The sequence below is a fragment of the Fringilla coelebs genome, assembly GCF_963513975.1.
Source record: "Fringilla coelebs genome assembly, chromosome: Z".
NCBI classification, from domain to species: Eukaryota; Metazoa; Chordata; class Aves; order Passeriformes; family Fringillidae; genus Fringilla; species Fringilla coelebs.
The window spans coordinates 16,837,339-16,850,452 of NC_140031.1; the positions used below are offsets into that span (position 1 = coordinate 16,837,339).

The following is a 13,114-nucleotide window of genomic DNA, read 5'->3' on the forward strand; positions in this document are numbered from 1 at the left end:
GGGTGTTGCTCTGAAAATTAATGTTCTGTTGATTTGATACTGCAGAAGACATTTGATGAAAGTTTGTTTAGTTTTTCATTAAAACTATTTTTCAGTCTTCCTTCATTTAGGGCAAAAAAATGTTGAATTTACTCAGTTGTGCAGAATTTTTCTATCTGACCCTGTCAAACTCTGCTGTCAAAATCAAGCACATGGCTTGCTTCTCCTGGAGCAAAGCAGAAACATTTAGTCAAAACCAACATCCCCTCCTGTACAAATGTATTAGCTTTCTTTTAAAAAATATTCTGAATATTTTCTTTTTTTAAAGTAAAATTAAAGCTGAAACTTCATTTAAGCTTTTTAATAAAAAAAAGCCATCAGATTTTTAATATAAAAATAGTTTGAGTAATTTCAAGAATACCATCTATTTTCACCATCAGAACCAGAAACTTTTCAGTTCTTCACAATGTTGCAGATCCTCCTCTAACACTGCTTTTGCACCATGTGTTTTTGGAAACTTTATGTCATTTGAGCTTTTGGCAGTGAACAGAATCATACTTGACTTCTGATTTATAGCCATCTGTCTTCTTCAGCCGTGTGCAGAGAACCCTCATTATTGTAGGGTGTGAGTACTGTTATTTACTTCGGTTTACAGTTAATGCATTATAAATACCACTCCACTTCAAGAGACTAGCAGTCATGTCAGCCTTCCTTGCTTTCATATAGGAGGTAAGGCTGGAATTGGTTTAAAAACAGAACTCCTGAAAGTGCCACAGTATGGTAAAGGCTTCCTTATCTCAGCGAAGTAAGAATGTGAACCTACTTCAGACAGCAAAACTAAGAAGTATGCTTCTAGCAGGAGCAAGAAGATGTACCAACACTTTTATGTCTTTGTACAGAGTGCACCATTTTGTCAGCGAAATAGAATGGGAAAGAATGGGACCAAAAATACCTGTCCCCACAGCTTCTGTGCCCGGGATGGAGGTCTCCAGGCACAGGGGGACCAGCCAGCCCAGACACCTGCTCTCCCTGGGGCTTGTCCTGCCATCGAGAGTCACGGAATCTGCAAGTTAAGGGTCGAAACAGATCTTAAAGATCGTCTAGTCCCAACGCCCCTGCCATGGGGCAGGGCCACACCTCTGGCTCCATAGTCCAGGTTTCTGAAGGCTCCATACGCAACCCGGCTTTGAACACTGCAAGGATTAGGCAATCCACAATCTCCCCGGGTAACCTGTTCCAGTGTCTCGCCACCCTCACAGTAAAGAATTTCCTTCTAATAGCGAACCTAAATTTCCACTCTTTCAGCTTCTGCCCATAAAGAAGATGGTGTCACAACCAACGCTGCCAGAAAATATTTCTGGGCCAAACATGTAGCTGGGGAAAAGGACCGCCTGCACCCCAAAAACGTGAATGTCTCCTCCACGGAGCTCCGGACATCAGTTCTGCCTTCCCTCCAGGCCAGCAGCGCCCTTCCCTCCCGCCCCTGCCGAGCCCGCTCCCCTCCGCTCCCCACCCCAGCCCCTTCCCTGCCCGCCCTTCCCGCCGCCTCGTTCCGCCCTCGCCTTCGCGTTTCCTGTCCGAGCGGAGGAGGTTTGGCCCTGCGGCGCCGCCGTCTCCCAGCGGCTGCGTTGAGCATCATGGCGGTGTCTCTCTCAATGTCAGCGGCGCTGAGGGGCCTCGTCGCCAGGAGCGGTGCGGCCGCGGTCCGCCCGCCGCCGCCCAGGTAACGGCACCGCGGGCTCCCCGTCGGCCGCCCGGGGGTTGCCGCCGCACCCCGGCGCCCGCGGGGGCCCGAGGAGGCCGTTCCGGGCCTGGGCCTCCGCCGCGGCCGCCCCGGGAGTTGAGTCGGGGGTGCCGCGTAGGCCCTGACGCGGGTGGGGGGCGGCCGGGCTGGCAGCGGGCGCCGGGCCGAGGCTTCCTCCGTGTCAGTCCTTGCGTGTCCTTTCCCGTCCCTGTGTGTCCGTGCGTGTCTTTGCCTGTTCCTGTCTGTCGGTGCGTGTCCTTGCCCGTCCTTGCTGTCAGCCTCGCCGTGACCGCCCGCCCGATGTCCTTGCGGTGCCTGGAGGTCGGGTTCTGGTCGTCACGGCCTAGCTGCCGGGGAGCGTCACCTCGCCAGCGGTCTTCCCAGAGACCTGCACCCCACTACATTCTTTTCTATCGTGTTGTCTTACCTCTCCATCCCTTCTTTGAAACACGTTACCTTTTTCAGAGGATGAATATCTGTTTTTTCGCCTATTTCGTAAAAATAATCTTGGAAATGGCTGTATAATCTTAGATGGCCCTTTGTTATTTGTTTCTTTAATGCAGAGACCTGTGTTAGAAGTCCAGTACGTGACCCAACCGCGAGTTGAAGATGTGTGCATGTGTTTGCGTTTGTGCATCTCACAGGCCCAAGGCTTGTGTAAGACCCCAGCCTTGTCAGGACAGATAATGTAGCCCAATGCCTTTAGTTGTGATTCGGAGGGTTTGCTTTTTGTGCTCCTTAAGTCTTTAGATATTAACAGATACAGGTTAGCTCTCCTAATTTTTTTTTCTAATCTGTGGGGTTTTTTAAAATATGTGTATATAAATACGTGTGTGGGCCTATAGAAACACACAGAGAAAACTATATGTACATGCAGAGAAAGAACTATAGCTCTATTATTTTTGCACATTTTTATCCTCTGATTGTCTCATTGGCTACTGCTGCCTTCTCCCTCCTAAAATGGCACCTGTTTTATGTTGTTGAAGGTTAATTGTCAGTGTCCTAAAAATGTTTTGAAATGTGTGGGTATGAATTTAAGAGTTCCTCTATACTAATCCGCCAGAAACTTACTGTTCATGGTCAGCTGTTTCTTTCTGCCCTTCTACTCCTCTGATATTGACAGAACTATTGCCTGTCCGATGTTATGAATTGCATCAGTCAAGTGATTCAGGCTAAAAATAATTTTGTTTGTTTGTTTTAAAGTCTTACCATTCTACATTTCAAGTAATTATTTCTGAAAAAAATAGTAGGATGTAGCAGGGCTGGGTATGAGAAGCATGGAAATATGAGGTAGGTACACTTCAGCTGGTATTTCTTCTTTGAAATAGTGCATTAGATTCCTTCCTTGCCACAGAGAGTGAGGAAAAATTAGTGTCTCTTTGCATTTTCAGTAACAGGGATGTTGAGGACATTGGCCTGAGTGGGACTGAAACTTATGCTTCACATTCTGTAGGACAGTCACCTGATCATAGGTTGGCAGGTTTCTTGGAGAAGAGGGAAAGCATTATGAGTTTCTCTTGAAGTTTTGTACACAGCTTTGTAATCCTTGTTCTTAGGATAAGAAATTTTCCATGGAATAAGGAAAAGACACTTCAGAATAAGATTGTTTTCACAGTATGAGGGAGTGCTTAGGACTGTCATTTATTGCATAAGTTTTGCAAAGTAATTATTTCCTGGTTAGGTAGGCACTGAAAGGTAAATATTTCCTCAATTACTGTTTTATATAAAAATATTTTTATATGAAAAATATTTCTATGAAATTTTATTCTTAACCAGCCTGTGTAGTGTCCCTACTTGGGAGTGAGAATCAACATACATAATTACAGAAAAGTATTTAGGGTTCTATGTTTTAAATTCAAAAGATCTTCCTAGGGCTCATAGTAAGGTAATAAATCAGATAGAAATATACAGGAGAAAGTGTATCTCTTTCTTTTTTACTTTGTATTGCTTCTTGTATGCAACTGTTTGTTTTCCTTTGATACATACTGTATTATCTTTCTTGCAGAGCATGTAATTCTTTGTATTTCATCAGAAACCTGTATAAATTTCAGACGGATGCCTCAAAATTTGCCATTGTACAAGTCCCATTTTTAGCTTTAGTGTCTCACATCTCCTGACCTTACAGAACTGAACGTTTACCAAAGACCACTTAAAACTTGTTTTCCAGTTGAAGTGATCAGCAACTATCCAAAAGACTACTTCTTTGAGAAGCCAGTAGTTTGCTGTATATCTTGCAATTGGATATATAAATCCTGCAATACTGGTTTCCTTTCAGAAAAGTATTTTGACAGATGCAATTTGAAAAGTATTTTAACAGATGCAAGTAGTCTTTTTGTTTGGAAATATTTGTCTGTCTAATATGTTAGTGGAGTAATCACTGTCATTGTCAAACTGTATAAAGAATGTGTTATAACCAGTGCACTGGATGTGTATCTTTAAGTAAATACAGGTGTTACAATTACTAACAATAAAAATTATTGGTGTTCTTAGGAGATGACCAAAGAAGATTCTGGAACTGTCAACTGTGAGGGCATTTGAATGACTTTTATATCACTCCAGCCCTACACTTTTGTTTACTTAGATTCAGAGTAAAGTTGGACTGGTAAAACTTAATGCAAGTTTCATGTTACTTGCTTAAATTAGGTTGTGAGATATAGCTTATTGTTTGGACTGTAGGATTAAATTTTAAGCATTCAAGATCTATCTTTATTTGCAGTGCATTTTTATGTAGATTTTTGTGTGTGAAACTTCTTATAGTGCCCCAGTTTTCAGAAGTTTAATTAAATAATAATGTGATCACTTCCCAAGAGTTAGAAGAGAGATTCTGTTCTGATTTCTATTAGTGACATTTGGTTCTTAGAAATTTTATGACATCATCTAGCACAAATACTTCTGCTATTGGGATATGCTTAGGCACTTTAACGTACGCTTGCCCAAGCTGCCCAGTGATTCTAAGCTGGTACTGGCTTTTTCCACAATATGGACATAAGTGTTCAATCTGAAATTAAGAGAACATGCAGCAGCATTCCTCATATCTTTATGAAGTCCCGAGTGCTTGTTTTAAATCACTTCAGCAGGGGTTACTGAGTCCCTCATTATTTTAGCCTAATAGCTGTCAGCAGATATTTGAGCTGATTGAGAAAGTAAAAGTGTCTCCTTTGCTTAAAACATATTTTGAAGCTTTCATGCGCTAAGATCTGTGAAGTTTTCAGGAGGCTTGAAATTATGTTGAACATGGTCTCATTAGTTTGACCTAAAAGATTGCAGTGTTTCCTTCCGTTAGAAATATGGACAGTTGAAGCTGGAAAAGAAAACTTTCAACAAATTTCTCCTGAACTGGGAATCAGATATTTGTCTCTGAGCCACTTCAGAGTGTTTCTGAGATGCCCTTTCTGTCACAATATATTGGAGTCAGAATTAATTTCTGTTGTTGTAGAAGAATGTTTTGTGTGTAGGTGTAGTATGGCCACACGCTCTCTGCATTTCATGATAATGAATTTTTCATGTCACTTTTTAGTGGTTTTTCAAAATGTGATCCCTTCCTGTTGTAGTGCTGTTGTAAAGACTGAGTATGACAGCAAATGTTTTGCTGGTTCATCATTGTTATGGGTTCAGGAGGATGTCCATGCATAAAAAACTCAGGACACAGTAGGAATTGCAAAGCAAGTCAATTTTATTAGTCACTTTTGCATAAATACATACTAACCCCTGAATGTTTGAGAAGTTGCTGAGTAGGAGAAGGAGATGGAGCATGGTACTCAGGCAGGAGGGGCAGGTAGGCTGTGCACCTTCAGGACATCCCCTGGATGAAAACTGCGTGCATCGTGTTCTCCTCTCCATCCACCCCAGAGCCACCGCTTATGTCACCTCCTCAGGAGTGGCCAGTTCCAGCATGATCTCATGCAGGGCCAACACATGAGATGAGATCCTAACAGCCCATGATCATGCCAACAGCAGTTTTATTGTGTGTTATTTCCCTTTCACAGGATGAATCTCACCAGGTGACTGATATATAGTTTCATTACTGAAGGTTAGTCTTACCAACTAACCATGAGGTCTTCCTGTACCAACTAACCATCCTGTCTTCCTGTACCACAGCAGACAAAAATGGCAGGCCTTAGACCTGTCTTCTGTCCCTGACACAATCATGAGCTTATGAAAGTAAAGAATTATGGACACTTGTGTAGTACAAAGCCTGTTATTCAATTAATTTTTTAAAAATGGAGGAAATCTGGGATGCCATTTACATCTCAGTTTTCAGTTACTGTCTTTATAAGCAGGCTTCCCCCTCAGGAAAATGAGGGAGAGGCCATTTTTGTGACAAAATAAAGGACTTCTAAAACAGAAATAAACTCCTGTCCTAATTTTTTATCCTGTCTTTCCATGAAAAATAGAGAAAAGGCTTACTAACTTAAAAAAAAATTAATACTGCAAGATAATAACTTACTCTTTTGTGTTATTGTTTGGTTGGGTTTGGTTTTCATGAAATAATATTTACATTTTTCTTGCATGTCAATACCAAAGCACGTGTTAAAATATGGCTTAGTAGACCTTGCAGAGCTAGTCTGGGTAGAGCAGAGAGCTGTTTAAAGATATACAAAGCCCTGACTGGATCTGGCTAATAGGAACACTATTTCACCAGTGTTAGTGCTAGCCGGTGTGAAGTTTTTGTCAAGTCTGGAATAGGTAGCATGTTGCAGAAGTTGTATTATTTATTATTTCATCCATCTGTAATACATGTTTGCTGCTTCCTTTATACCACACAATATATAAAAGTACGTGTGGTGTTGTCAGGCTCAGACACATCAGCAGCCTTGGTTTTTATTAATAAAAAACATAGTTCTGTATCATTTATCTTTGTTAAAATTACTTCCAGTGACTGATATAATCTGCATAGAGAACCTGGAATAAAATTTAAAAACCAGGATAAAAAGCAGTCTTTTTGCAGTCTTGTCTTAGCTGTATAAGAGATGTTTATAAATAGTTTAATTTTGATTATTCACCAGGAAAAAAGATGTATTTGGCTTTTAAAATATGTATTTGGCTAGAATTTTACCATTTTATCATAAGTATGTATTTTGGTTGTGATGTGTATCAGAGCAAGTACAGTGAGTCTCAGTATCTTAGTGAGAATCTTAATAGCACTGGAGTAAACTGAAATCTGGAGTAAAATTCCAGCAGTTTTTTTTTTTTGCTTGTGAGATTGTGATGACAGGGAGCACTGGAGAAGACTCAAGATGAAAGATATGGAGAGATAAATGGACATAGACAAGGGGAGAAAAAGATGAAATCTACTACAGTTCATACATTTAGTGAGCATGAGTTTAAAAACAAAGCTCCAAGGCATCAGTGAGTGTTTGTCTCATCTTGCAGACACCCTGAAGCCGTAGTTCGGGAGTAGGTATTTCATATGTCTGAAGTGCATAATTCCTTTAAAAACAACTCCTTTTGACTTTTGTCCACGCTGTTCAAATAGTGATTGTGTGGTTAATAGAGGGTCTAGGAGATGAGTCTTGGTTGTTCACTGTGACTGAAAGCAATATCAGTGGTTATTTGTTATAGTTATAGGTCCTTTTACAATGGCTTGTGTCTGGCTCTTGTGAAGGACAGCCCTCTTTCCACAACCATTTTGCATGCTTTAGGAAGAGAAGGGGAAATTTCTGATAAGTAGGATGACTTCAGTCCCTTCGCAGTATTTTATGTAGTATCCCAAAACTGCTAATCCATCATTACTTGAATAGTTGCAACAGGATAATTTATTCATGCCTGCTGTGTTCATGGGTATGCACCATTATTAAGGTATCAAAGTGACTATGGTGAACCAGAATGGTGTCTTAGATATCCTGCTTTTGCCTTTCTGTTTGGCTTTATTGGAAGTAGGGTGTAGGAGTGCTTGTTGTTTCTTTTGGAGTGGAAAGAGCAAACTTTGGAAGGCTCCCATGGAGTAATGAAGATGTTGGATTTAATGAAGCATGGGAGCAGTAGGATGTTTCTGTCCATGTGAACAATTCCATCACAGTGAAAAAGTGAAAAATACCATGTATTGTGTGGTTGAGTGGTGAGCTCAGATTAATCTCGTTTGAGTTCTTAAAGTGTATGGAATTCTTGTAATGTTTGTGATAGTTTGCATATTTTCAGTATTCATCTAGAGGAGGAAAATGATGGATAGAAAGATGTGCAAGTAAGAGGGGCAGATAGGAAAAAAGTTTGGGAGAGCCAAAGTTGGAGAAGGGGGCGAGGAGGAAATGCGTTGGTCTGGAAATGGCTGGTTTTGTAATGTCTTATGGAGAAGTAAGTAGAACTGGCATCATGACAGCAAAATGTTCCTGATAAGGCTTCTTAGATTGCTCTTTCTTGCTCTGGTCATATAACTTGGGGGGACTTATTTTAATTACATTCAGTTCCTTCACTTTTGGAATTGGAAACGCAGAGGGGAGAAATAACATTTTTCACAAAGTAAAGGTTAAACAGAGACAAACAGACAAATGTATAAGGTATATTTCGTTGAAAGCTAACAAGTAAATAAGCAATGTGCTTGCTTCTCCATTAAAACAGCTGAATGCTCTTCTGACCAGTTTTGTGGCAACTAACCATTGAGGGATCAAAACTGTAGCTTGCTTACATAAAGTCTTACATACTTTTTAAAAAGTGTTGTTACATGTGATGATAACTTTTTTCAAAAATTTACTGATTTGAGAACCTAATAATCTTCTCTACTTAGAAGATTTGGAGTGGACATAGATTTAAACCCCCAAAACTGCATCAAAACAAAAAACAAACAGGCAACCCCTCAAATAAGCTTTGGAGGGTAGAGGTGAAATTTGTTGGCCATAGTATCTTAAAACAGAAGGACATAATACTTTCCTTCAGGGACTAGACAATTTTAAATAGAATGTAACACTGCATTTGAAAAATGACCCTTTGTGTTCAAGAAAATCCCTCAAACATTCTTACAGGAAAGACTTTCATGTTGGTGTATCCTAATACCAAATATTTGATATCTCAAAGTTTGAGAAATATATTTGTAGAACTTGTTGCACTAAGTTGAACCACATTTTTTGTCAAATAAATTAGTGAATAATAAGATTATGTAATACCAGATGGATACATGGGGAAAGGGAATAATGCCAACTGTCAATGGACAGTGTTTAAAATCTCTGTTAGTGAAATAATAAAATTTCCTTTATTGATGTAGGTTTAATATAGCATGTTCAACAGATTTAACTTACAGTGGAAAAATACTGCTATTCAGATTTTAAAAATGACCTTGATTTTGCCTTAGTGTAGGTTTGAGCATTTTGACTGAATTGACCTTATTGTTGTCTGTCTTAGATGAAATTGACTGCTTTAAGAGACTGAAATGCTTAGAGTTTTATAGTTAGCAGGGAAGCATGAACCTGCTCACAACTAGTTTTAAAAAAAACCCAAGTTGAAAAACTATTTTATACTAATGATTTCAGTAAATTTGTATGATCCTTAATAGCTAAATGTTTTATATGTTTTACCCATGTGTAGGTTTTCATTCTTATGATAGTACAGTGAATTTTGTTACATTTTAAAAATTCTTTGGTAAGCATTTGATTCTGAGTGTGTTAAAAAATATACCTCTGAAGCATCTTAAGATTACGTCCTTTTTTGTTTCTAATAAAAGAAATCTCTAAACTAGCAGGAGGTCAGCTGAATAGTTCACATTATCTTCTTTGTAATGTGTGTTTTCATATTTCCTAAGAAATTAATGGCATTATTTCTATCTGAGTTTCAAAGGACAGTTGTTGTCTTTTGGCAGTGTAGTAGTATGTTTAAGTACTATTTACTTAGCGCTTTCTGGCTGCACTAGTTTCTGTCTGAGTCTTCTCTTGACCCATGACTGATGTTGAAGAAGTAAAGTAACTTTTGACTCAACAAGAAAGTCTGTAGGCAGCTCCAGAATGTGTGTGGGCAAACAGTTCTTGCAGCTGCTTATTGCTGGGGTCTTAACATGAAAGAGTTCCTAAACAGGTCCTGTTACTTTTTTTCTAAGTAAGACTTTATGTATTTGATACAAATATTTTTAGACCTTTTATGAATGTTTATTTTATATGTGAACACCTCTGGCATTGTCATTTAATGATCAGTCTATTGAAATAATCTGCTAAATGTTAATGAAGTAATGTGCTAAGTATCATATAATAGTATAATCTGCTATATAATTATATAATAGTATAATCTGCAGTATATTATCTGCTATAAGTGTGTAGTGATTTATATTTATATTGAAGTCCAAACTAAAATTTTGTTGCAGATTATAGCTTTTGAGTTTTTCATCTTTTTTTATAAATTTCAGTAGTTTTAAGGAAAGATTTTTATGTATATTGCATTTTCAGAAGTTACCATGTATCATCTTTCTGCTGTATTTTAAATGAAGGGAAAAGGCAGAAAGCTTTTCATGCAGTAGCTTTGACTATTCTGTCACATATTCAAGGAGTATTTGCATCTGCTGTAGTAAGTTATTGGAAGGAAAATTCTGCAAGAGTGGTATTTTTTCATATGCCAGTGTTTGTGCCTACCAAAGAAAGAGACAAATAACCTGCATGTTATCTGAACTGAAATTCAAGAATAAGGTTTGCTTTGAAAACACTGGTGTTGCCGTAAGGCTTTATAAAAGTATGAGTAGTATCAATACTTGTAGTCTCCTTTTAGAGAGAGAGCTAACAGCTGATTAGGTAGTAAGAATCTGAAAAGTGAGAAAGAATAGTACTAGCAGAGGAGGAGGGGATTGGTGTAGAAGGGGGGAGGGGTTGGTGCACAAATGAACACAAATAGGGTAGCTGATGAGGTTATTTTTATTCTCAAAGGTGAGTTCTCAGAAATGCTTCTGAAGTGTATTTACATTAATAAATAATGACAGATGGAAATAAAATTAAATCAGATAATTATGGAAAAATAGAGCATTCAAGCTTTCTTTTAATGTAGACTTCATTAATGTAGCTTTGGTAGTTATTTCTCTTGAAGTGCACAATAATTTGTCCTTCATCAGTGTAAAGAATTATTGTTCCAAGACTGCAGATGCTGATGCAGTATGCAGAAGAAAGGAAGGGGTTTTTTCCCCTAGCTAGTGCCATTGTTGTTTGCACTTGTGTGTAAAATAGGAGTTAAAGTTTTGGTGTTGTAATTTGTTTTTCAAAACCCCTGTGGGAGACACATAGGCTGCTTACACTGCAGCCAGCCATTTGTTTTCATCTCAGGACGGATGTGTGTTGTAGAAAGTGGTACCCACAACTAAAAGCTTGTGTGGTTGGTATAATTTTAAAACAAGATAAGATTTAAAATCAGTCATTATATAGGGATTACATGAAAATTAAGTCCTTTGCTTTAGTTCAATATGACGCTGAAAAGCAAGTGCAAATAAATTGCATAGACTGGAAAAAAACAGTATTGTATTTTATTTGATAGGAATTAATGACAAGCAAAGTGTCAAGGAGCATCAAAGGCTGTCTACTCCAGGAGACAAGGCAAGCTGGAAAGTGAGGGTGACCCCAGCAGGGACAGTGCCCTTACTGACCAGGGCAAGAGCCAGAACAAGGGCTGGAAGTGGGTACACCTAATGAATGATACCACTTCAGCAAGGGCTGAAGACCCAGAGTTGAGCTTCTAAAAGGAACTCCATTTAGAAGCTCAGGCCTCAGGCAGGGGATGTTCATGGAGGCCCTGTATGAGGCTGGTCATGGCCATTAACACTTGCTGGTGCCTGTAGTGTCCTGAGGCGTGGTCCGATAGAGTTTGTCTCGCTTGAAAACTCGGACTATTGTCTTGCACGTAAGCTGGCACCATTGGTGTATCTTCTCTGCATGTAACTCAGTAGTCAAAAATTTATTGAAGTATCATGGAGGTTTTTCTCCTCAGAGCTGTACAAGAACCATGTGGGCTGACAGACCAAGTAGTGTGACTAAGGTGTGTGACATGGAGTGTAGCTAAGGTACATGATAACTGAGGAATGGCAACAGTTCAGAGGGAAATAGAGGACAAAAGCTTAGTGTCAGAAAGGAAATTGAAGAGAAAGGTAGCTGAGACAAGGCAAAGTTCACAAAGCAAGTGTGAAATTAAATCATGCAAAATAATATTGCCTAGATTATCCCATTCGCATCTAGAACAACTCCTTAGAGTATACAGTTTTGAAAAGAAACCTGCATGTCATGTTCCATTTGTAAAGCATTTGGCTTTCTCTAACTGTCTTGTACTACTAATGTTAATATACAGCTCTTAAATACAGTTTGTCATACCTGCCCAACAGCTAAGGCTTACTTGCCAAATAGCTTATTTGACTTTCACAAACCATTATAAACCAAGATGTCATTTTCAAGTAAAACTTTAAAGGATTCCTTTTTGTGTTGTATTTTATGGTTCAAGTGTTTGAAAGCATTAAATAAGAAAGAAGTTGCCTTTTATTTATATCTGTATCTATATATAGATATGTATATATACATAGATATGCACACACACATATATATATATGCCGATATATATGCTATGTTTTATAGGCCTTCGATTATTAGAATAATAATTAATTAAGCCGGTAAATGCAGTCAGATTGAAGGGCTAAATCAATAGGAGTGGATAGGAGTGAAATACAGGACCATGCTATGCCATAAACCAGTTTGCAAACACAGAGGAATCTTTACTCTGTTTTTCTGTTTAATGTTAACATGATTCAAAGGCTCTTTTTCAAAATGCACAAAATAAGACAGAGGTGGGATGTGGGACATTGGTTTCATTCCTCACAGTTTTGAAATAAAACCCTTTGACTTTTGTTGTTCCTTCTATAAAGAGAGCACAGTTTTTAGTTTTGTCAAGTTCTATGAATGCTTGAATATATGTGTGTGGGGAGTTTGACATTTAGAAAGCACAAACAAAGCAAATGTGTCACCTGGGTATTTTATCTTTACACCCTACACAACTTTTCTCTCTTCTTTTTTTAACTTTATGAGGCTTTCTAACTAGAGAATGTAAATTCAGTTGATAGTTGTTATGGGCTGTGCAACATTTCTAGTATTATATGTCTTCCAACTAACTTGCCTGTAAGAAGTTTTTGGTTCTCAGCAGCCTGCTGCTTTCAGATTGTGAACTGAAGTTAATTCCTAAGATTAGGTGTTCCAGTTTGGAGAGTAGTGTGTAATGAAATGCTTTATTAGCAGCTGTACAGGTGGCAGTAATTCAGAGTTCCTGTGACCTGATAGCTGTTGGACATCTTACAAATTATGTATTATATTGCTCTAAATGTAGTATACCTGGTCTCCTTTCATAATGAGTTCTTCTATTTCTGCAACAAAAATGTTTAAATAATTTTGAGTAATTTTGTTCTCAACATGTTAAGCCCCTCTCTCAAAAGTGTTTCTAATCTGTTTTCTGTAATCT

General features: G+C 38.6%; 1 protein-coding gene across 1 annotated transcript in view; it reads left to right on the forward strand.

The window, feature by feature from the left end:
* Positions 1–1,544: 1,544 nt before the first annotated feature.
* The window catches only part of NDUFS4 (NADH:ubiquinone oxidoreductase subunit S4), a 47,868-nt gene continuing 36,298 nt past the window's right edge, over positions 1,545–13,114 (forward strand). Inside the window, exon 1 of the mRNA XM_084225023.1 lies at positions 1,545–1,702. Within this exon, the coding sequence (XP_084081149.1) occupies positions 1,617–1,702 (86 nt within the window). The 5' untranslated portion in view covers positions 1,545–1,616. The remainder of the gene's footprint in view (positions 1,703–13,114) is intronic.